The following is a 20,994-nucleotide window of genomic DNA, read 5'->3' as shown; positions in this document are numbered from 1 at the left end:
ACAAGCCATCAGGGAAGGCTACCCGCACTAATAGCAAGGCTACACGCACAAGGCACTAAATAATTCAGTAGTCACCTGAAGGAATGAGCAAGGCGGGAATACTCCCGCCCAAATGAGCCAGTCCGTACGCTTCTGGAAGATCTTTTGTACTATACCTGCCAAGGTATGGACAGAATAGACAAGATCTGACCAAAGCAGCCCATGAACCAATCACAGGGTGGCAGCTCACCGACAACAGTACGAGGAGGAGCACGCTCTAGTACAAAATGTCACTATCAGCCGCTGCCTACTCACCAACCCTTGTCGTGGCACGTACATAGCTTGCAGTTGGTGGAAAAGGAATAGTACACAGCCGGCGGAAAAGGAATAGTACGTAGCCGGCGGAAAAGGAATAGTACACAGCCGGCCATGTCACTATCAGCCGCTGCCTATCCACCAGCCACCAGCATGTCACGTGCGTAGCCACAGTTGGTAGAAAAGGAATATTATACAGCTGACTGTACCTTCTTGGAAACCTACCTTCGGCTATAAATACTCCAACACCTTGGAATGGTATCATCACATTATCTTCTCTAGCTATTTCTCTTAATATACACTTATATTTAGAGCAATCTAGTCTGATTCTCACGCCGGAGGGTGGTCACAAGGAGGAACCCCCCCCCTTCCTTCTCAGTGACGAGCTCACGGTGTCTGTTTTGCAGGTCATCAGAAGAATAACCATCTTTGCCGGACCTAACCCTCGTGGGAAACATCTACTTAACCCCCAGATTATCCGTAATCTGCCCGGGGTCACTTAGTGTTTCTTCAATAGGTAAGCATGTAATTAGAAAACTTTTAACGATACGAGTTTTGAAAAATCTAAACATATAACTAAATTTATCAAATTTAAACACTTACCAAATGGATGATGAAGTCCTATGTTGAACTTTATGGTTAATTAATCAACTTTCACGTCCTTTGTTATTGTGCAAAATATGACAAATTTTAAAACGAGATGGTTAAAATTGAACATAAGAAGATAGCCCAGGGGCTTTTATTATGCTATAAAGATAAAGTCGCCTCTTTTGGCTTTGTTCACTTGTTTGTGATCAAACCGACGTCTGCTTGGAATCGTCCGTTCTTTTTAGGGTTTGCTCTATCCATCTTACTCACTCGTGCGTCCTTCGTTCAAAACCCTAATCGTCGGTCCGGTACTATTTGGGATCTAATTCAACATCTTTCTATTTATTATCTTTCGTCTAGCTTATGATTGTGTGTTTGATTAGCTTATGAATTAGGTTTTTGTTTTCATATTCTTCTAATTTGATGGCTGATCTCTTTAATTTGTGGTTATTGTTTGATGTATCGACTGCTATTACTGATTATGCTCATTATTGGATACTAATTTAGGGCTTTCTGTGATTATCATTAATTCATTGTTTTTTTAATTACATGAAGCAGAAATGGGATATTAATTAGGCAAATTGAAATTATTAAAGATGTTTATAATAGAATAATATTATTGATATGCCTGTGTTCTTTTGATCTCGCAATCGAAGCTCTTTAAGTATTATTTGATCATGTTTTCTATGATACTTGCAATTAAAAGCTTGCATATAGAGTTATTTGAGTATTATAATAAAAAATGCTGTTATATAGATATCATGGAATACAGTTGACAGTTGTGGTTATATGGCATGTAATCATATGTGTTGGTGTCTTTGAGAATGATAGCGTCAATTGTTATGTGGATTTTGTTTTTCATTATACTTCACTTCACCTGAGGAAAAGTGTATATTTTTTAGTAAGTTTTTGCATTAAAATGTAACTTGCCTTCACTTTTTGAGTCTTGTATGTTACGTACTTCTAATATTTTTCTTGTATCAGTTTTAAGTTTTTTTTGTAAGCTGGTAAAATGGTGATGTGGTACCATTTAACATGCTATAGAAGGTTACTAATGGTAGTGTAAAGTTGGTGTTATATGCATTTCTTGCATACAATGCAAATATGTTATGGAATCTACATCTTAAACCTTTTTAATACTTATGTTTATGAAGATTTTGAAGTTAGTGTTAGCGCTTACTTATTTATTTTGGTATTATGTTTTTTGTCAGATCCGAGCAAGATATTTGTCAAGAAAAGTTTCGGTCACAGTTTCACTTTACCAGCTAATTTTCATGTCTGAACTCGACCTCCAGATTCCCTCTGCTTTTGGTAGGCACTTTCTGCTGTAATTTATTTTTAAAAATTTATTCTCAAACTGGTTTTTTATTAACTGTATTTGTTTTTATAGACCCGTTTGCTGAAGCTAATGCTGAGGATTCTGGTGCTGGGTCAAAAGAATACGTTCATATTCGCATTCAGCAACGTAATGGTAGGAAAAGCTTGACAACTGTGCAGGGTTTAAAAAAAGATTTCAGTTACAATAAGATTTTGAAGGATCTCAAAAAGGAGTTCTGCTGTAATGGCACTGTTGTTCAGGACTCTGAACTAGGCCAGGTTATTATTAATCTTGCATGATTGTTGTTAGATCTAAATTTGTTATTAACATGTTTGATTTTTAATGCTGGTTTAAAGGTCATTCAGCTTCAAGGTGATCAGAGAAAGAACGTCTCTACCTTTCTTACTCAGGTTATTATTTTGATACTTTGTTTTAGCCAACAAACATAAATTAACGTGTCAAAACTTCAAAACTATTTGTTTTTTAACGGTTTCTGTTCAAAACCTATTGCTTTCTAATTTGTTGAAACAGCTGGTGTTGGGTTGATCTGGAACTGTTTTTGTTCAATATTTTTCTGTTATTTTAATTTTTAATAGAATAATTAGTGTAAAAATGATTACAGAGTATGTATTGTTTTATTGATTTGGGATTATGTGGATTCAAAATGGGCAGGACGATCCGATACACTTTTTGTTTTAAGATTTAAAGGTTTTAATGAGTAATTAGTTAATAAAAAATGATTATAGGACACTTGCAACATTTAACTCTTTTGTAAATAAATGTTTGATTCTAAATGTGTTTGGGGTTACTAGTATGTGGTTTCTAATTCTATGAATTGCTTTATGATCTCAAAGTATTAGTTATAGTTGAGTTATTTGGTTTGGTAATATTCTGCAGGCGGGTATTGTGAAGAAGGATCATATCAAGATTCATGGTTTCTGAGGTGCTGGCACGCAAGATGTGCAAATCTGCTGGTTATGTTGGTTTGTGATTAAGGTTTGTTTGAAACTTCTATTAGTACTAGTACCAGTTTAGTAATGGCAGGATTATGAATTGTGAACAGCAATAAACATATACAATAATCACTGAACATCTATGTCTTCTCTTTATGCTGTATTTGATATTTGTGACATTGGATTTTGCTTTAGTTTATGTGTTGCCCAAGCTGGTACCGATTAAACTTGACCCGTCAATAGATCATTTAATCAATTGGTTGTGTTAGGGGATAGTTTTGATTTTTTATAAGTTGTGTGATTGATGTATAAATGTACCAAATCGGATCTTAGTTCACATGTTTTTTATGGACTGAGTGTTGGGTTATGTTTGAATGGAGTTCTCAACGGTTTTCAGAGCCGAATTCAAGACCAACTAAAATAACTAAAGTATTGGCCAATAACACCTAAAATCACGTACTAAATCCAATTTCATTGAAGAATCAACTTTTAATAAAATTTCAAGTTTTAAGAAGGATTTTAATCAAGTTTATATAAACAGCTCAAGTTTTACTCAGTATCAAATCTATCTAGTCTAATAAAAGCCTACTATTTTTGTCACTTGTCAATACCATAGCTCTCCTCTCCTTTTTTCAACCAATTTTCATATATGATCCTTATCTTTTAAGTCATTTCAATATATGGCATTAAAATTATAGGTTTATTTCAACTAAATCCATTATTACATATAATAAGTATTCTCCATATGAATTGACGAGACGATTAGTGAATTTTGAAGTGTTAATTAAAGTGTTTATTATGGTTTATATTCAAAATAATAAACAATAAACATTCGATTCATAATATGTGGAATGAGAACAATCGACTTGGACTAAATTCTGATAACGTCAGCGGCTAAAGCTTAGCCTTTAATACCTAAAAATACATATGATTTTAAAACTAAAACTTTTTAGGTTGTCCCGAAACCTAGAATTCGGACCCAAGAACCAACCCGAATTACTTCGGTTCAGGTTCGGGCTAGTATTTTCTTGGGTTCGAGTTTCTGGGTCAGGTTAGTTTGGGTTCAGGTACGGGTTTTCTTGGGTTGGGTTTCATGTTACGGGTAAAAGTGGCAGCCCTACTTGCAACGATTATAAATAAGAATCACTACATTCATTTTATGCAACTTTAAATCTTCTAATATTCTTTTAACTCAAAATAATCACTATGATTTGAACATGGTTTTAATGTTAGTATGTACTTTTCAATTTCCTGGCAATTACATTCATCATCATCATCATCATCATCATCATCGTACTCAGTATATCCCACCAATAGCAATGCTATGGTAGGGTCTGAGGAGGGTAAGATGTAGACAGCCTTACCTCTATCCCATAGGGATAGAGAGGCTGCTTCCGGTGAGACCCCTGACTCGATAGTAGTTTTGCATCAAGCCTGGGACATAAGGCACATAGCACTCAATCATCGGGACACCGGCTGATTGGTGCATGTGCCCTTGTCTTTCGGCTATCAACGCCACCACATGATGCCTGATTAACCTTCCGCCACTTTTAACGTTATTTTCACGAGATTAGTAAAATAATGTCAAAATTAGTGCAATTTTACTTTTGCCCACCCTAGGGTTCACACATATATACATTATATGCGCGCACCGCAAGCAGGGCGTATTCCTGGCAATCACATTCATATGAAATAAACAAATCATTTTGTTATATCTAAATTTTCGGTTTTTATGTTGTTTGATTATACAATTTTTAATTGTAAAATATAAAGTCAATTAAAAATTTGTCATACATAGAATAGTAATGACAACAAATTTATCATGATCAATCAATTTCGAATTGTAAAGATTCTAAGGATAATCATATCATCAAAGTTTAGGTATATGGTTCTTGGGATAATCATGTTTTTTTTTATAAACATGAGAAGATGTTCTCATATGACATTATATTAATTGATTAAAATCTATGATATTTTATGTGTATGAATATTTTTATATTAGTATCATGGATATATATTATCATTTATCTAGAGTTGGTATGTACTTGGAGAACTTTTTTTGTGACACGGACAACTATATATAGCTATATCAAGAGTTATAAGCATGCCTATATGTTTATTTATTAAGAGTTACAAGCAGACATGGACTAAAAATTTTGATTTTTTATAAACAATGTATACCTGGTAATACAATCACAAATGTAGTGTAAAAGGAAGTTTTTACCTACTTGTAACATATTTGTGTAATCTTAGTTATGTAATTTATGTAATTTTAATTTAAATGTAATTGTATTAACAATATATGATCAATTTGTTGACTGTATTTCACCTAATGGTCAAAGTTTAAAATTTTTAACTATTATCCGTGTAATACACGGGCCTCAAACTAGTGTAATATATATAGTTTCAACTTTCAAGCTCAACCTTATTATTGAAGTAATCAAGTGCGAAAATTGAAAGCAGAATCATGTTGTGCGGTTCTGGTCATTATTAGCCAAGGGACGGGTAAAGAGAGTTGAGTCTGGTCATCTAGTCTTATAGGTCTTGTATGGTGATGATGGTTAATAATTAATTGGTTCTCGACTTGGCATATTTCAGTGGTTACAATTAGAGGGATATTGGGTATGTTTGGCAAAACTAGCTGGTAGCTGTAGCTGGTGGCTGCTAGCTGGTGGCTGGAAGCTGATGGCTGGAAGCTGTAGCTGGTAGCTGTAGCTTTTTAGATATATTTAGATGTTTGGCACAGTAGCTGGAGCTTTTAATAAAATGTATAAAATTACTAAATGGGCATAACTATAAACAAAAATAGTAAATGTATTTATTTTGAAAGGTTATTTCAGTAAATTAATATACTAAAAGCTTGTAGCTCTTTCTAAACGATACTAGTAGAAGCTTTAAGCTTTAAGCTTTTTCTCCTGACCTAAAAGCTTCAAGCTCCTTGAACCAAACAAGGCTTTTAAATGAGTAGGAGCTTTTTCTTAAAAGCTTGAGGCTTGTAGCTCCTAAAAGCTTCATGCCAAACATACCCATTGTATAAATAGGTAAAGGGTATGTTTGACAAGAAGCTTTTAGGAGCTTCAAGCTTTTAAGAAAAAGCTCCTACTCAATTAAAAGTTATGTTTGGTTCAAGGAGCTTGAAGCTTTTAGGTTAGGAGAAAAAGCTTAAAGCTTCTAATAGTAGCGTTTAGAAAAAACTACAAGCTTTTATTATGTTAATTTACTTAAATAACCTTCCAAAATAAATGCATTTACCATTATTGTTTTTAATTATGTCCATTTTAGTAATTTTATAGGTTTCATTAGAAGCTCCAGCTACTCTGCCAAACATCTAAATTTATATAAAAAGCTACACCTTCTAGCTACCAGCCAACAATTTCCAGCTACAGCTACCAGCTAGTTTTGCCAAACATACCCTAACGCCTTGTTCTTGAGTTTTTTAACCAAAGAAAGAAAAGAAAAGGAGAGGGAAGGATAAGAAAGGGAAGGGAAGGGAAGAATTTTTTTTTAATTAAGTGTGTTCTTGAGTTGGAAGGAAATTAGAGGAAAGAAAAGGATAACTATGTTAAAAATAGTTATCCATAGTAATCATCCTATTTTTGGGAGGTTAACTTATTGGGAAAATACATTAATTTAATCTCTCCTAACTCCTCCTGGCTCCTACTCCTTTCCTTTCCATTCTAAAAAAAAACTCAAGAACACCAATTATTAACTATCCTTAGTTTTCTTTTCCTTTCACTCCTTTAAAAAAACTCAAGAATATGGCGTAAGAGTTTGTTTGGCAGGAAGGTTTTAGGAGCTTTATGCTTAAAGATTTTAAGAAAAAACTCATATTTCTACCGGTAGCGTTTAGAAAGAGCTACAAACTTTTAATATTTTAATTTACTTAAATAACATTTCAAAATAAATACATTTACTATTATTGATTTTAGTTATGCCTATTTTAGTTATTTTATACATTTTATTAAAAGCTCCAAATACTCTGCCAATCATCTAAATATATTTAAAAAGCTACAGCTATCAGCTTTCAGCTTCAAGCCCTCGTCTTCCAGCTAGCAGCTAGTTTTGCCAAACATAAAGTTAGATGGAATAATTGGGCTTATTTAGGCATCAGGAGTAATTGGGCCAAGATTAGTTTGGTTTTAGCTTTTATCCGGTTGAAGTAAAAATCTTATTGGTTGAAATAAAAATATTATTTAAGCTTAATTTTATTTTTAAATAGAATGAACTATAATTTATATAAGGTTAATTTTCGTAAAGAAATTTGGTCAATTTAAGTTTGTATGGTACTCGATCTACAAAATCGAAAAACAATGAGGTTACTTGACCATGGTATACAGCCTCTTGGTTAACTTTTTTAAAATTATTTAACATAAAAAAAAATATTGATAGCATCAAAAATGCCATTTTAATCTTTATCTATACATCATGGCCTAAATAGTTATATATTATTAAAATAGAAATAAAAGATATTTATTTCGAAGTACAGTCCTAGTCACTAGTAGTGGTTATAAAACGACAATAATGTGAAGCTTTTTAACCAACTAAATCCAAATAAAGTTGAATCAGATACGCACTAACTACCCACACCAAACAGACGTGGTCCCAGCTAGGGGTCTTAGACAACCTCATTTCACTCCGGTATATCATCAAATAATAGTATAATACAATTATAGGAAATCCTAAGCATTACAGTAGATTGCAATCCTTGTTTTAGTAGAATGTTGTGAGTAAAATAATGTAAATATAACAACTGATAAAAAATAATTAAGTATATCAAAATGAATTTGACAACATATGCATGTAACGAAGTTGAGATTACAAAATGAGCAAACTTAATATGTTAAACACATTTTTAAGTTGCTATAGATTAAATGCAATCAATACAATATGGTTTTATCATATATGTGTGGGTATGTTCATTACATTTTCTTTTTTTTGACATTCAAGAGATTATAAGGCTTAAGGACTAAAGAGGAAAGAGTTAAACTTTGTACAAGAAACAAACCTACTCAATAATATCTCACCTACAGACAAGGAACTGAATTGACGAGATAAGGATAAATCGTATATCTTTTTATGAGATAGAGAGATTACTCCTAGTGAGATCTTCACTCAACATGCCCCTTTATAGTTAAGATACATATTCTTAATTAAAGTACATACTGGTAGTAGAAGAGAAGAAAAAAAAGGTATCAAAAGGATCTTGAAGCACATAGAGATGCTTAAATACTCAACAAACTTTGCTACATAAGTGAATGTTTCATGAAGTTTTTAAGGTTATATGTAGTGGTGGTTCCCCATAGTGTCTCCACCTTCTTCTCCAACCTGGCACTTTGCAGAAAACGCCCGGGGACATTTTTGAAGCCCAAAGGCGGTGTTTCAGACGCTATGGAGCACTTTCACCTTCCAAAACACCCCATTACATGTTGTATAAGTATGTGTAGTAACATAACTATTGCTTCCTATAAACCTCCCCTATAAGTGTATTTGATAACCCCCGGTATATCTTCCTAGACTCTAGATATAGCGCATATCTTCGTGCACTAATCGTAAACATTTTTATGCCCACGTATTAGATGAATGATCAAACTTATAGACGTAACTTCTATGCACAAAGAGTAATCAACTTTATAGACACCTTCAATTTCAACTTATCTCTGAATTATAATCAAATAAAAATCTTAATTGTTGCCCATAATCATAACATTTGAAGTTGGGTCAATAACATAATTAACAATTACAATAATGTTGTTTAGATATTTTCAATTAATTATAACATCACATCTCCCAAATAAGTATGTGAAAATGATACAACAAAAATTGGCCCAATAGAAATTATGGACATCTTTAGTGCTAAAAATTTAAAGTTGTGGTCCGACTTGTAAAACAATGCAAGAAAAGACACCCCACCATTGGTTTATCGTACACCCTCCACACCCTAACCCTCCACTACACGATGATATTTACACCTATTCCACCGCTATATAACACACAACAATTTACTCACTACTCACTCAAAACAACACAACACAACACAACACAACACAACACAAAAACATAAACCATCTTAAATTAACTTTCAACTACTTCAATGGCTTCCATGACTACAACCTTTGCTTCATCTCTTTCTAACAAGACCAAGACATGTTTCTTGGACCAATCATCCTTCCATGGTGTCCCTATCTCGTCTCCGGTCCGTGTCCAATCGGTTAACTCGAACCGGAACAAGAGCTCGCTGATCACCATGTCGGTCGCACCGTACGATCTCGGGTCCTTCACGTTTCAACCGATCAAGGAAGCGATCGTGTCGCGTGAAATGACCCGGAGGTACATGACCGACATGATCACCTATGCCGACACCGACGTTGTTATAGTCGGTGCCGGATCCGCAGGACTTTACTGCGCTTACGAGCTTAGCAAAAACCCTAATATTCAGGTATTTACTGGTCACAACAAAATGAACTAGAGTAATTATTATTATTAAGCTACTTTAAAACTGTAGCGTAATAATACTAGCTATTAGTTAGTAGCTAAAATAAATTAAACATAACTTATTATTATTATTATTATGCAACTTTAAAACTGTAGCATAGTAGTACTAACTTTTAGTTAGTTGCTAAAATAAATTAAACTGAACTAGAGTAATTATTATTAATCTATGATTAAATTATTATAGGTCGCCATCATCGAGCAATCGGTGAGCCCTGGAGGTGGTGCGTGGCTCGGCGGACAACTATTTTCCGCCATGGTTGTCCGCAAGCCTGCGCACCACTTCCTGGACGAGCTAGAGATCGAGTACGACGAGCAAGAAGACTACGTCGTCATCAAGCACGCAGCTCTATTCACATCAACTATCATGAGCAAGCTTTTGGCGAGACCAAACGTGAAGCTCTTCAACGCGGTTGCAGCGGAGGATTTGATCATTAAAGAAGGGAGAGTAGGCGGTGTTGTGACCAACTGGGCTTTGGTGTCCATGAACCACGACACACAGTCGTGCATGGACCCTAATGTTATGGAGGCTAAGGTGGTTGTGAGCTCTTGTGGTCATGATGGTCCCATGGGTGCCACTGGTGTCAAGAGGCTCAGGAGTGTTGGGATGATTGAAAGTGTTCCTGGAATGAAAGCTCTTGACATGAACACTGCTGAAGACGCGATTGTTAAGCTCACGAGAGAGATTGTTCCTGGTATGATCGTTACTGGGATGGAAGTTGCAGAGATCGATGGATCTCCCAGAATGGTACGTTTTCAATCATCTGTTATTTAAGATTAGAAACCCGAGTATTACACGGGTTGAGTAAAAGAAAACATTAAATATCTAGTAATGAAAATTTATGAATAATTGTATTGAAATTACGTATAAATACTAACTAGCCATTTAATATATTTGAAGTCAAACATCTCACAATATAAGCTATTATATTTAGTTTAATATATTAAATACAAAAAAGTGAAATAAGTTAAAGTCTAAAAAAAATCTTATACATGAAGCAACAGTTACTTTTTATTAGGTATAGACTATTAAATTAGTGAAATCGATAGTAAATTGGTAACAATTGATATTTACAGGGGCCAACATTTGGGGCTATGATGATATCGGGACAAAAAGCGGCTCATTTGGCATTGAAGGCACTTGGACTCCCGAACGCATTGGACGGGACGAGTGTGGGAAGTCTTCACCCTGAGCTGATCCTTGCAGCTGCGGATTCGGGTGAGACCGTGGACGCCTAAATGGAGTAAATATTTAGGATGAAGTTCGGGTTTGAATAAATGAAAAAATCGATGTCCTTTCGTTGTTAGTTTGTTGTTGAGAGACATTGTGTTTTTATGTGATTGTGAATCGTTTGTGTTGTGTTCTGTTGTTCCGTGTTTGTGCCTAGAATTAGAAGGTATGATTGGTGGTATGATGATATCTTTGATGCATGAAAAGGATTCCATGGTATAAGGTATCTAGTGGGAATATTTTCTATTCTGAAAATTGTCTAATTTACTTTAACATCACAACCGATAAAAAGCTTACACAAGTTGACCACTAATAAGACAGTATTAAAAGTGTCTCACGAACGCCTCTCCTCCACTTTTGCCCTCACGGGCGCTCTGTTAGGGTATGTGTAATGGGTGCGAGAATGGGCGACAAAAAGGTGGACCACCATCCCCTAGTAATATTCGGGCGATTTTTATTTTTTTGGGAGGAGGGGGACTAGTTTGTGTCGCCTGTTGTTATTGTTGTTGTTGTTGCTATAATATTATTATAATAGGCTGTGTGTGTAATATATATATATATATATATATATATATATATACATACTGGGCGCCACATGACGCAACTCGTCCAATTTTGTAGTCCCTCCACTACACATAGCCTTAGAGATTATGGTTTAATCACTAATGCGATAAATAGTTAAGGAATTATGGTTTTTTTAACGACTAAATATTTATACACCATGGAGCAAACCTTAATCTTCAATATAACACCCTAAGCAAAGTATTATGGTTTTAAAACATCCTCTTTTCTAAAAAGTTGATTTTTTGAAAACCACATCTTCTGTTATAAAAAGAAAAACGAGGAATATTTTAAAACATTTATCGAACGGAAATTTTTATTATGATAATACTTGAATTAGTTAGAAAGGTTGATAATGCAATATTATGAGTGTAGAAAAGTAATTTACCGGAGCAAATTATCGTAGTAAGATCATGAGTAGTCATAAAGCCTCACCTCCAGGCATTATGCGACATGTGGCGTCTAGTCAGAGTTATGGTTTTATACAAAAATAGAGTGTAGTCATAAAGCCTCCATAATGCCTCAAACTCCATTATTTTATTATTATTTTTTTGCCTTACAGCCGCGTTGTGTATAAAACGCCCAAAAAAAGCTATAATGCCGGGGGGAGAGTGGGGGGGTGCCCCCGGCGTTTTAGGCCATAACGCCTCCCAAAACTTGCCACTACGGGTGGTCTAAGCATAATGTAGAATATAGTTAATAGCAAAACAATAATCATTTCACATCAAACATGAGTAGTCATAAAATAAAATTACAAATTTCTTTATTTTGTCATGTATGAACTTTTTTTGAATGACAGATTTTATTAAAAATAATAATAAGTCTATACTAGTAACTAGTAAGAAGCTAGACCATAGATAACTATAACACCTGATTACCAGCACACCTTAAAATAAAACAATTAATTAAAAAAGAATACCATCTATCCCTATTCACCTCTAAAAACATGTCTCAAATCAGATTAGAGCTCACAATCTTTTTGATTTGTAGACATACAAACTCATTTACCACTAGAACAAGCTAGTTGTTATTGCTATATCAACTATAGATGCCCTTACCGATCTATATATGAATTTATTAGTGATTTTTATTCATCTATTTTTTTAATCTTGGAAAAGTCGTAACTCTTGGTTGGTTGGAAGTTGGAACTTCCATCCAGAAGTGCATTTGTAACAATAGCTGAATAGCAGTAGCCTAGGAAACTATCATCCCATGGTCAGTGGGGAGCAATTAATTCTTGCATGAGCATAGCATCGATAACTTTGCAGCCAACAAATGAACCATCGGATGAATCACTCTCATAAATTATAGTCAATTTACAATTCAAAAATTGAATTTGCACATAAGTTGCAAATTGTTCCATCATGTCATTGAAATTACAAACTGGTTAAATATACAATTAAAGAGGTTTGAATAGGAAATATGTCATGACCCTTAATAAAATCATAGAATCATTAAAATATTTGTGTACTAGGATATAGCCCGTGTAATACACGGGTGGTTAAAAAAGTACAACAACAAAATTAAATATAATAATATACGTAATAAAATACTTACGGGTTCATAAGATATAAATGATGATAAATAAAATTTTATAATTCATAAATATCTAATTTAGTACAACATGAAAAATTATACTTGTAACTTTGTTAGTAATTCTATAAATAGTAATAGTATTACTTGACATCCTAGTTGGCTACTCTAGTTAAATGACACGTGAAAAAATAATTTTGCTTTAATAGCATAAGTAGATTGAATACTTGAAGTCCGTTGTCAAGGTGAATTTCAAATTTTGCTTCGGATGGTTAGTGATGCTTCATAAATTATCTTTGTTAATCTGCCCAGTGTCATTAAATGTACGGAGTTGTAATGGTGATTTGTTCTGTAGCAAAATACCGCCGTGTAAAAGACCATAAGGACATCGGTTATAGACAGTTGCAACATGAATTTATGGTATATTTATCTTTATTTGTTTTAGTTATATATTTTTTATCTTCTTATATTCAAAACAAATTAAATATCTATGACTTTCTTCAGCAGTAGAAAAAATTCAGCTCTGATAATCATTAACAGTGAATCAAGAACTCAAAGATTCTAGCTACTGAAACCATAATATAATGTTTTATATGTTACTGAAAAAGAAAAAAGAAAAAAGAAAACATCATAAGCCAGCGTCATCTCCTAATGTTAAAGCAAATACCCACCTTCAATCAATCAAAATTTGAGTTAATTTTTTTTATTTTTGTAGCTCTTGCAGATCAATATCCCAAGCTGCTTTCAACACTGGCACCATACTTTCCCACCCAAGGTGGCGTTTCCGGCGGGGCCGAGCCCTTCCGGAGCCCTCCCCGTGACCACTCCGTCCTACTTTAGAGGGCTCAATACTTGAAAGATTAACCAAAATCTCCCTTTTCACTTCCATTGACATTTCCACATGCTCTATTCCACCCTTAACCGTTTCCACCAACTATATGTAAAACACACAACAACATCACTAATTTTTAAAAGATTAAATTACACGGATGGTCAGTGTGGTTTGTTCCAAAATTTATATTTCATCCTTGAAGTTTTAAAAGTTACAGATTTAGTCCCAACAAGTCAACAACCTAGTTTGCTTTCATAAGGCTATGTGTAGTGGAGGGGCTACAAAATGGGGCGATTTGCGTCATGTGGCGCCCAGTCAGCAAATGGTGAGTTTTTGTTTTTGGGGTGTAATAGTGTTGTAGCCATATATATATATATATATATATATATATATATCACACACACATATAATATTAATAAACACACACACACACACACAAATAGGCGGGTAATATTCCTCGCCCCCCCCCCCTCCCCCTCCTCCTTCTCGCCCCAAACATCGCCTGGGGAGGCGGTGTTCCCGCTCCATTTCGCCCCTATTCCTCGCCCACTATACTTGGCCTAAATGGTCCTTAGGCCAGATTAGAGTACTATTGACCCTTACTATTTTTTACTCTTTTAATAAATACAATTTAACCACTATTTTCTTATTCTTATTAATATTATCACTATTAATATAAAAATTGTAACTTTAATTATACACATATAAATATAACCAGTGTTAAAATAAACGAGTGAGCCTTCCTTTACTCGTGCACGGCTCGTATACAAAACCAAACAGAGCCGAAATCGAACCAAGCCGCTCACAATTTTTTTTTCAAGAGAACACCTTTTGTTATTGTTACAATATATTATTCAAATATCTTATATTCATTACGATGAATCACGTAATCCTTATGAATTTAGTACCAGTTAATAAGATTAGTGTCTTTTAAGAATAATAAGAATAATAAAAATCAACATACCTCTTGAAGCCAAGGCAAGCAGATATCAAACACCTTTTCATCTACAACAAGTCAACCAACAGCCTCCAAAACTTCAGCCCCAATATCACTTGACAGTCGATAAATAACCGGGCCCATTCGGTCCATTAATTCCGCAAGCATCACATCATCCTCAGCCGCCAAAACTATAGCAAAAGCCATATCAACATCATCCGCGTGAAGTGCATCCAGCGCATTACCCCATTTCATCCAACCCGGCTCCTCATCCTCCTCTTCTGTTACCGCCGCTCGGGCAGGCCCATTGTCTTCCCTGCCCGTCATTGGGTCATCGTTTTTAATAGAATTGTCGTTCCCTAATGGTCCACTGGATTCCAACATGTTATTACCGCCTCTTTTATTGTTAGCCAATATTGAGAGATCACGGGCCATGTCTTCAAAAGCCCGTTCAACGCCACACACTCGTTTCTCTAGAGTTATCATGCCATCATGAGATCCATCCATGAAATCCTGTAATATCAAGAAACCTTTTAACAATAAAACATGTAAATGAGAGGTTTGTTGGGTCAACCTCTTATAAAATGCATCAATTGGTTATTAGTTTTACTTATAAAAAAGCACTAGAGTTTTTGTAATCAAACTAAATGCATCAAATGTTATAACTTATAAAGAAACAAAGAAATGGACAAGTGTTTGTGGGATTTCAATCTATACTATTAAATGACCCATTTTGACCCACTCATCTTGCCACCTCTAAGGCTATGTGTAGTGGAGGGGCTACAAAATGGGGCGATTTGCGTCATGTGACGCCCAGTCAGCAAATGATTGGATTTTGTTTTTGGGGTGTAATGGTGTTGTAGCCCTATATATATACACAAATATATATCACACACACACCATATTATAATAATAATAATAAATCCCAAACAATCAGGCGACAACCCCCCCCCCCCCCCCCCTATCGCCCCACAAATCGCCAGGGGGGGCGGTGTTTGCGCCCCATATCGCCCGAAATCGCCCCATTTATTCGGCCAGTATGTTTGGCCTAATTATACATGTTCAAGATAAAATATAACCCAAATTGACCCGTCACAACTAAACGATATAAATTGTATATACACAACATTTCCGACATACCTGCAACATGTTCATGAGTTGAGCTTGTTGTCTCTCTAACTGTAATAACTGCCTTTGAATAGTCAATAAATTTCCTTTATTACCCCTAACAATCTCTCTTTGACTTCCATCGTTAATATCTGCAAACTCCCGCCTTATAGAAGATCCACCGGTTCCTCTATCCACCATCTGGAAGCCCTCTTTTGACTTTGACCCGACATCTGTCTCATTTGATGACTTTACAAATCTACGAGGGACAACCGCTAACTTATGGTTTAATTCTTTATCGCGTAAAGCCGGTGCTTTCTTTTCCATGATTCTAACTGCTTTCTCGGGTTCATTACTACTTAGTGGGACCTCGGGTTTTCTCTTGCCTAACATTGGTGATTCAGAATCCTCACCTTCTGAAGCACATTACAAATACATAAAAGTGGCTAAATATGCAAATTGAGTGAGCTAAGTAACAGGTCAAAACATATACTTTTGCACGGATCAAAACAAGCCGACGCGGCGACGCTTCGTAAAACGACAAAAATGCCCCCAATTTTATAGCATTGTCACATTATAGTTGAGAAAATGACGAAAACCCCCCTGAATCTACTGCTAATCAGCTATAGGTGGATTGTAAAAACATATTTGAATGCATCAGCAGCTGTCTTTGAGTTGACCAATCAGAATTGGTCAAACAATCGTGAATACTTTGAAGAAATAAAAATTAACTGGTCAAACCTATTCAATATTGTGATATAAATTCATACCCTGGATTAAGTAAGATTATAAGTGGTGGGATTTAACAATTACTCAATAGAAGAAACCCTAGGTTCTAAGCTTTTGAAATTATAGTCACCTCTAGAAGCTGATCGGACTTGGCAGCGGTTCAAAGAAGCCGAGACAATGGAAGAGATCACCGCAGCAGTTGGTGTAAAAAATATATGGAATATTCAAGTGAAACCGTTTTTGACGTGGTACAGAGTTATGGTGAGATTGGCGGGCGTGGGTGAAAATTGTGGTGGGAAAGTTTTGGTTCTAAACGAACCGAGTCCCACTCGGCTCATTTTTACTTACAAGCGCTTGAGCTTGGCTCGTCTCATTTCAAGCTTTTTTATTTTAAGGCTAATGGGGTGTTTGGGATTTCTTATTTTTACCTCCTTGTCACTTATAACTTATGATAAGTTAAAAAAAATGTGTGGGTTTCCTTATTATATGAGAGAAGATATTGATAAGTTACGCATTTGTAACTTATGATTTATCCTTATAAGCTACAAGGAGGTAAAAATAAGGAATCCCAAACACCCATTAAGTTCGGGTTTGGTTCGTTTCGGGCTCTTTTTTTAAAAGCTAGAGCATGCCTAGTGAGTTGTTTTTTTCAAGTTCGGTTATTATTTTATTAGTTGATTTGCATATAGTTTTTTAAATTTATACTCATTCCGTCCCATTATAAGTGTTCAGGTTTGAAAAATAAAAAGTTTAAGGGGGATTGAATGATTACTTTTTTTTTTCTTACCAAATGACAATAATACCCTTGAAAAGTGGGTCAATCAATATTATTTATTAATGTTAGTTGTGTGTTTAAGGGTAAACTTGAATATTAGCTAATAAATTTTGAAAGTGGACACTTGTAGTGGGACAAACAAAAAAGGAAATGTGGAAACTTATAATGGAACGGGGTGAGTACTATATAATAAATAAAAGTTTATATGGCATCACACATGATACATTCTTACTAAATTTTCCCACCTCTCTTTCATATTAAGTATATATTTCTTTTTCTTATTAATAGTTTTATATTTTATTCTTTTTAATCTATAACTTTCTCTTTTTAATAATTATGTGCCGGATTAAAAAATTTAATCCCAACATAAATATATTATTTTCTTTTATATAAATATATTTTATTAGTTATAAATATTAAGCTTTTATAAGCAATGAATTTTCACGTTGATTTAAAAAATAGTTAATTTCTAATTTCAAAGAATGAAATTTTCACCTTATATTTGTTTTGCAATGAATGTTAATAAAAGCTAAAGTCAATCACTATAGATGGTTGATTTGTTTTTTAGACAACCTGTTTTAACGCATGGCAAGTTACGTGTTTCATTATCTAAAGTTGAAATAATAAACAAAGTGAAACTACTAATTTTGATATATAGTTTAAAATTATAAATAAAATTACAAATATTGTATACAAGAAAATATTATTTAGAGACTTACGAATTTTCAACCACTTTTTATTTCCATAATGTGTAATGTGTAATTTATTCTAGCATATATTATATCTTTTAAACATATTTTTTATATTTCAATTTGTATTATAATTTAAATAAATTTATATATTTTAATTTAATCTGTGTTCTACACTGGTACCTAACCTAGTTATTTTTATATATTATGAAAAAAAAACCTTAAACGAGTCTAAGTTTGACTCGAGCTTGTTTGGTACCTTAAAAGAGCCAAACTCGGCTCAAGCTCACATGTGAAATCTTAACTTAATACTTAAATGTCCAAAAGAGATGAAAATTAAAAACGCACAAGACTCAAGCTTGGGTTCATTAACTAAACGAGCTTTTATAGTTTATCTCATTTATCATTATATTTGTATTTCTTCGTCACTCACAATCATTTTTAAAAAGTATTAAAAAATTATAAAAACAAGGTTTATTCAAAATTACACATGAATAGTAATTTTTTCTTTCTCGTTCACTCACAAATACTTCATAAAATATAAAGAAAACACTCACATATTTATGAAAAAACTGTTAGTAAATGTTTTAACTAAACGAACTTTTATCCATGACCAGAGTACCCATCTCAAAACATACGTACAAACTCATTTACTATAGTCTTAACCTTAACTAGATTATAAAAGATGTCATGTCATTGTCCATAATAAATTTGATATTAACTTGATAAGTAGTCGTCTCGATCATGATTGGACTATTGGAGTCGTGGTGTGCATTTTGCGAGTGAAACACCAACTGTACCTTACGCATCAGTGGTTGTACCAACCGTCGAGAAGTGGGTAAATATTATTATTTGGCGCAAAATATGACGGGTTATCTGTCACACTCGCAACAGTTGTACAGTCAGTGTCAACGGCGGTGGACACTTGTCGGAGTAAAATGGCGTACCACCACTCTACTATCGCCACCGGAAAATCTCCGATTTTGCTCATTCCATCTAATTCTCCCCCAATTAATTCTAGGTATCCGCATATCTTTTTTCATTTTAGGGTTTGTAGTACTTCAATTGGGGACATTAGGTTATTGTTTTCATAAATTCAATGTCATGTTACTGAAATTGCCAAATGTGCAATCTCCTTTTGAATAGCAAACCCGATCCCACTAAAATCGAAGCTTTGGGTTTTAGGAGATGCAATTCATATCGGTGTCTGATTTTATAGCATTTACATATGGAAAATAGTAGGAGATGCAATTAATATTTTTGTTAAAACATAGAAAATTGGAATCTAAAGTGCATCCGTTATAAGCTTCGATAAAACAAACTGGTCATCTTAACTATGAATGTAAGCCATCACACATCGACACCGGTTACAATTGCTGTTAAAGTTTAAAATTTTTGTTTTCATGTTCAGAAAACTGCCAACAAATATAAGCTTCAAATGTTCTATCGAGTCATCATTATTAATTTCAACCAAGGATGCAGCTAAGCATGTGGTTTCTGGGCTTGCTGCGTGCTTCATACTTTTGTCCCCATCAGACCAGGTTGGTAGATTACTTACTTCAGACTTTAAAGTATATGCTAGCTGTAATATAATATTATCTCTCTCTGAGTTTAATAGAATAACATTTCCTCTTTCGTAGGTTTTGGCAACAGAATTATCACATAAATATAATAATGTATGCCAAATTGCAAACACCGCCAACAATATTCCATCTCTTATTCTTGATGAGGATTCAAATTTGATGACGATGCAAGGCATGACAGCGAGAAACTTTGATCCTGTAAGATATTCAGGAAGATGGTATGAAGTTGCTTCGCTTAAACGTGGATTTGCTGGTCAAGGTCAAGAAGATTGCCACTGCACACAGGTAGATTCTGAGGGCAATTTTGGAAACCAAAGAGTTTTATGTGTTTTACGAGTGTATAGATTGTTATTGCAGGGAGTGTATACAGTTGATACGGCAACACCAGCAATACAGGTGGATACATTTTGTGTTCATGGCGGGCCTGACGGGTATATTACAGGCATAAGGGGTAGAGTTCAGTGCCTATCAGAGGAAGAAAACAGATAAAACTGAAACTGATTTAGAAAGAAAAGAGATGATTAAAGAAAAGTGTTACCTCAGGTTTCCAACATTGCCCTTCATTCCTAAAGAACCGTATGATGTGCTTGATACTGATTATGACACTTTTGCCCTTGTTTCTGGAGCAAAAGATAAGAGCTTTATTCAGGTACACTTCCTGCATAATCATATATTTTAAGTCTTAATACAAAAATATAGTGTTAAAATAATTAAAAAAAAAATTCAAATAAAACGATGCACGAGGCTGTAAACGTTTGGATACACTTTAGGTGACTTTCTACATGTTTGACCGATTTTCTATATGGCTATGTTTTTGCTATTTTAACAGTGCGTGCGTCCGTTTTTGCTATAGGTAGAAACAAAGTTGTGTCTAATATGATTAATTATATTGGTTAAAAGGTATTATTCTGCTATATAGAAACAAAGTTTTGTCTAATATGATTAATTATATTAGTTAAAAAGGTATTTTTTCTGCTATAGGTAGAAACAAAGTTGTGTCTAATATGATTGCAATAATTATATTGTGTTAATAGTAATCTTTTCATTTGATTGGTGTCCAAATTATTAAATTTGTTATAAATAGTTGCTGTCATGGTGTCCAAATTAATAATCATTTCTTTTAAATAAAATGATTTAAAGGTTTTATGCATGAAAATGCATCCTCAAGTTATTTGTTTATTTTGTTCGATATGAGATTATGACAAGTTAAGAGATTAAAAGTTCTTTACACCGATCACCTAACTGAAACCTTGCAAATTTCATATAACTCAAACTGACACTTATGTTAATGGGCTCGATATTTTCAGATTTACTCAAGGACACCCAAATCCTGGGACAGAATTCATAGAAAAATTACAAGCTTGTGTTGATCTCA

At 34.2% G+C, this 20,994-nt stretch overlaps 3 protein-coding genes and 1 pseudogene across 4 annotated transcripts; 3 read left to right on the top strand and 1 right to left on the bottom strand.

The window, feature by feature from the left end:
- The first annotated feature begins 1,037 nt into the window (after window positions 1-1,037).
- Window positions 1,038-3,350, top strand: LOC143553062 (protein translation factor SUI1 homolog 1). The gene is made up of 5 exons (XM_077043123.1): window positions 1,038-1,190; window positions 2,094-2,193; window positions 2,273-2,478; window positions 2,557-2,610; window positions 3,098-3,350. The coding sequence occupies exons 2-5, from the start codon at window positions 2,157-2,159 to the stop codon at window positions 3,140-3,142; spliced, it is 342 nt and encodes a 113-aa protein (XP_076899238.1). The 5' UTR covers window positions 1,038-1,190; window positions 2,094-2,156; the 3' UTR covers window positions 3,143-3,350.
- A 5,889-nt stretch (window positions 3,351-9,239) lies between these two features.
- Window positions 9,240-11,002, top strand: LOC143553065 (thiamine thiazole synthase, chloroplastic-like). Its single transcript, XM_077043127.1, has 3 exons — window positions 9,240-9,589; window positions 9,830-10,390; window positions 10,720-11,002. Exons 1-3 carry the CDS (start codon window positions 9,245-9,247, stop codon window positions 10,879-10,881), a joined length of 1,068 nt encoding a protein of 355 aa, XP_076899242.1. The 5' UTR covers window positions 9,240-9,244; the 3' UTR covers window positions 10,882-11,002.
- A 2,672-nt stretch (window positions 11,003-13,674) lies between these two features.
- LOC143553053 (TORTIFOLIA1-like protein 1) lies at window positions 13,675-16,236 on the bottom strand. Its single transcript, XM_077043116.1, has 3 exons — window positions 15,877-16,236; window positions 14,764-15,249; window positions 13,675-13,901 (listed from the first exon to the last, which is right to left on the bottom strand). Exons 1-2 carry the CDS (start codon window positions 16,234-16,236, stop codon window positions 14,815-14,817), a joined length of 795 nt encoding a protein of 264 aa, XP_076899231.1. The 3' UTR covers window positions 13,675-13,901; window positions 14,764-14,814.
- A 2,738-nt stretch (window positions 16,237-18,974) lies between these two features.
- On the top strand, window positions 18,975-20,984 carry LOC143553051 (chloroplastic lipocalin-like; annotated as a pseudogene). Its single transcript, XR_013138765.1, has 5 exons — window positions 18,975-19,057; window positions 19,448-19,577; window positions 19,677-19,904; window positions 19,977-20,268; window positions 20,927-20,984. The product of XR_013138765.1 is annotated as a chloroplastic lipocalin-like (transcript).
- The last annotated feature ends 10 nt before the right edge of the window (window positions 20,985-20,994 follow it).

Source organism: Bidens hawaiensis, unplaced genomic scaffold (genome assembly GCF_021521415.1).
Source record: "Bidens hawaiensis isolate Kalapana, Puna unplaced genomic scaffold, B.hawaiensis_p1.1 tig00017140_1, whole genome shotgun sequence".
Classification (NCBI taxonomy): Eukaryota; Viridiplantae; Streptophyta; class Magnoliopsida; order Asterales; family Asteraceae; genus Bidens; species Bidens hawaiensis.
Note: the sequence above shows the minus strand (reverse complement) of the source record. Positions and strands in the feature narration are given on the sequence as shown.

What these genes read in the sequence shown, in the direction of transcription:
- LOC143553062 (XM_077043123.1), top strand. Translation starts at nt 2,157, where the DNA reads ATGTCTGAACTCGACCTCCAGATTCCCTCTGCTTTTG. An exon ending in AGGACTCTGAACTAGGCCAG is followed by an intron (nt 2,479 to 2,556) that starts GTTATTATTAAT and finishes GCTGGTTTAAAG; the next exon opens with GTCATTCAGCTTCAAGGTGA. An exon ending in TCTCTACCTTTCTTACTCAG is followed by an intron (nt 2,611 to 3,097) that starts GTTATTATTTTG and finishes AATATTCTGCAG; the next exon opens with GCGGGTATTGTGAAGAAGGA.
- LOC143553065 (XM_077043127.1), top strand. Translation starts at nt 9,245, where the DNA reads ATGGCTTCCATGACTACAACCTTTGCTTCATCTCTTTCTAACAAGACC. An exon ending in GCAAAAACCCTAATATTCAG is followed by an intron (nt 9,590 to 9,829) that starts GTATTTACTGGT and finishes AAATTATTATAG; the next exon opens with GTCGCCATCATCGAGCAATC. An exon ending in TCGATGGATCTCCCAGAATG is followed by an intron (nt 10,391 to 10,719) that starts GTACGTTTTCAA and finishes TGATATTTACAG; the next exon opens with GGGCCAACATTTGGGGCTAT.
- LOC143553053 (XM_077043116.1), bottom strand. Translation starts at nt 16,236, where the DNA reads ATGTTAGGCAAGAGAAAACCCGAGGTCCCACTAAGTAGTAATGAACCC. An exon ending in AACTCATGAACATGTTGCAG is followed by an intron (nt 15,250 to 15,876) that starts GTATGTCGGAAA and finishes TTGATATTACAG; the next exon opens with GATTTCATGGATGGATCTCA.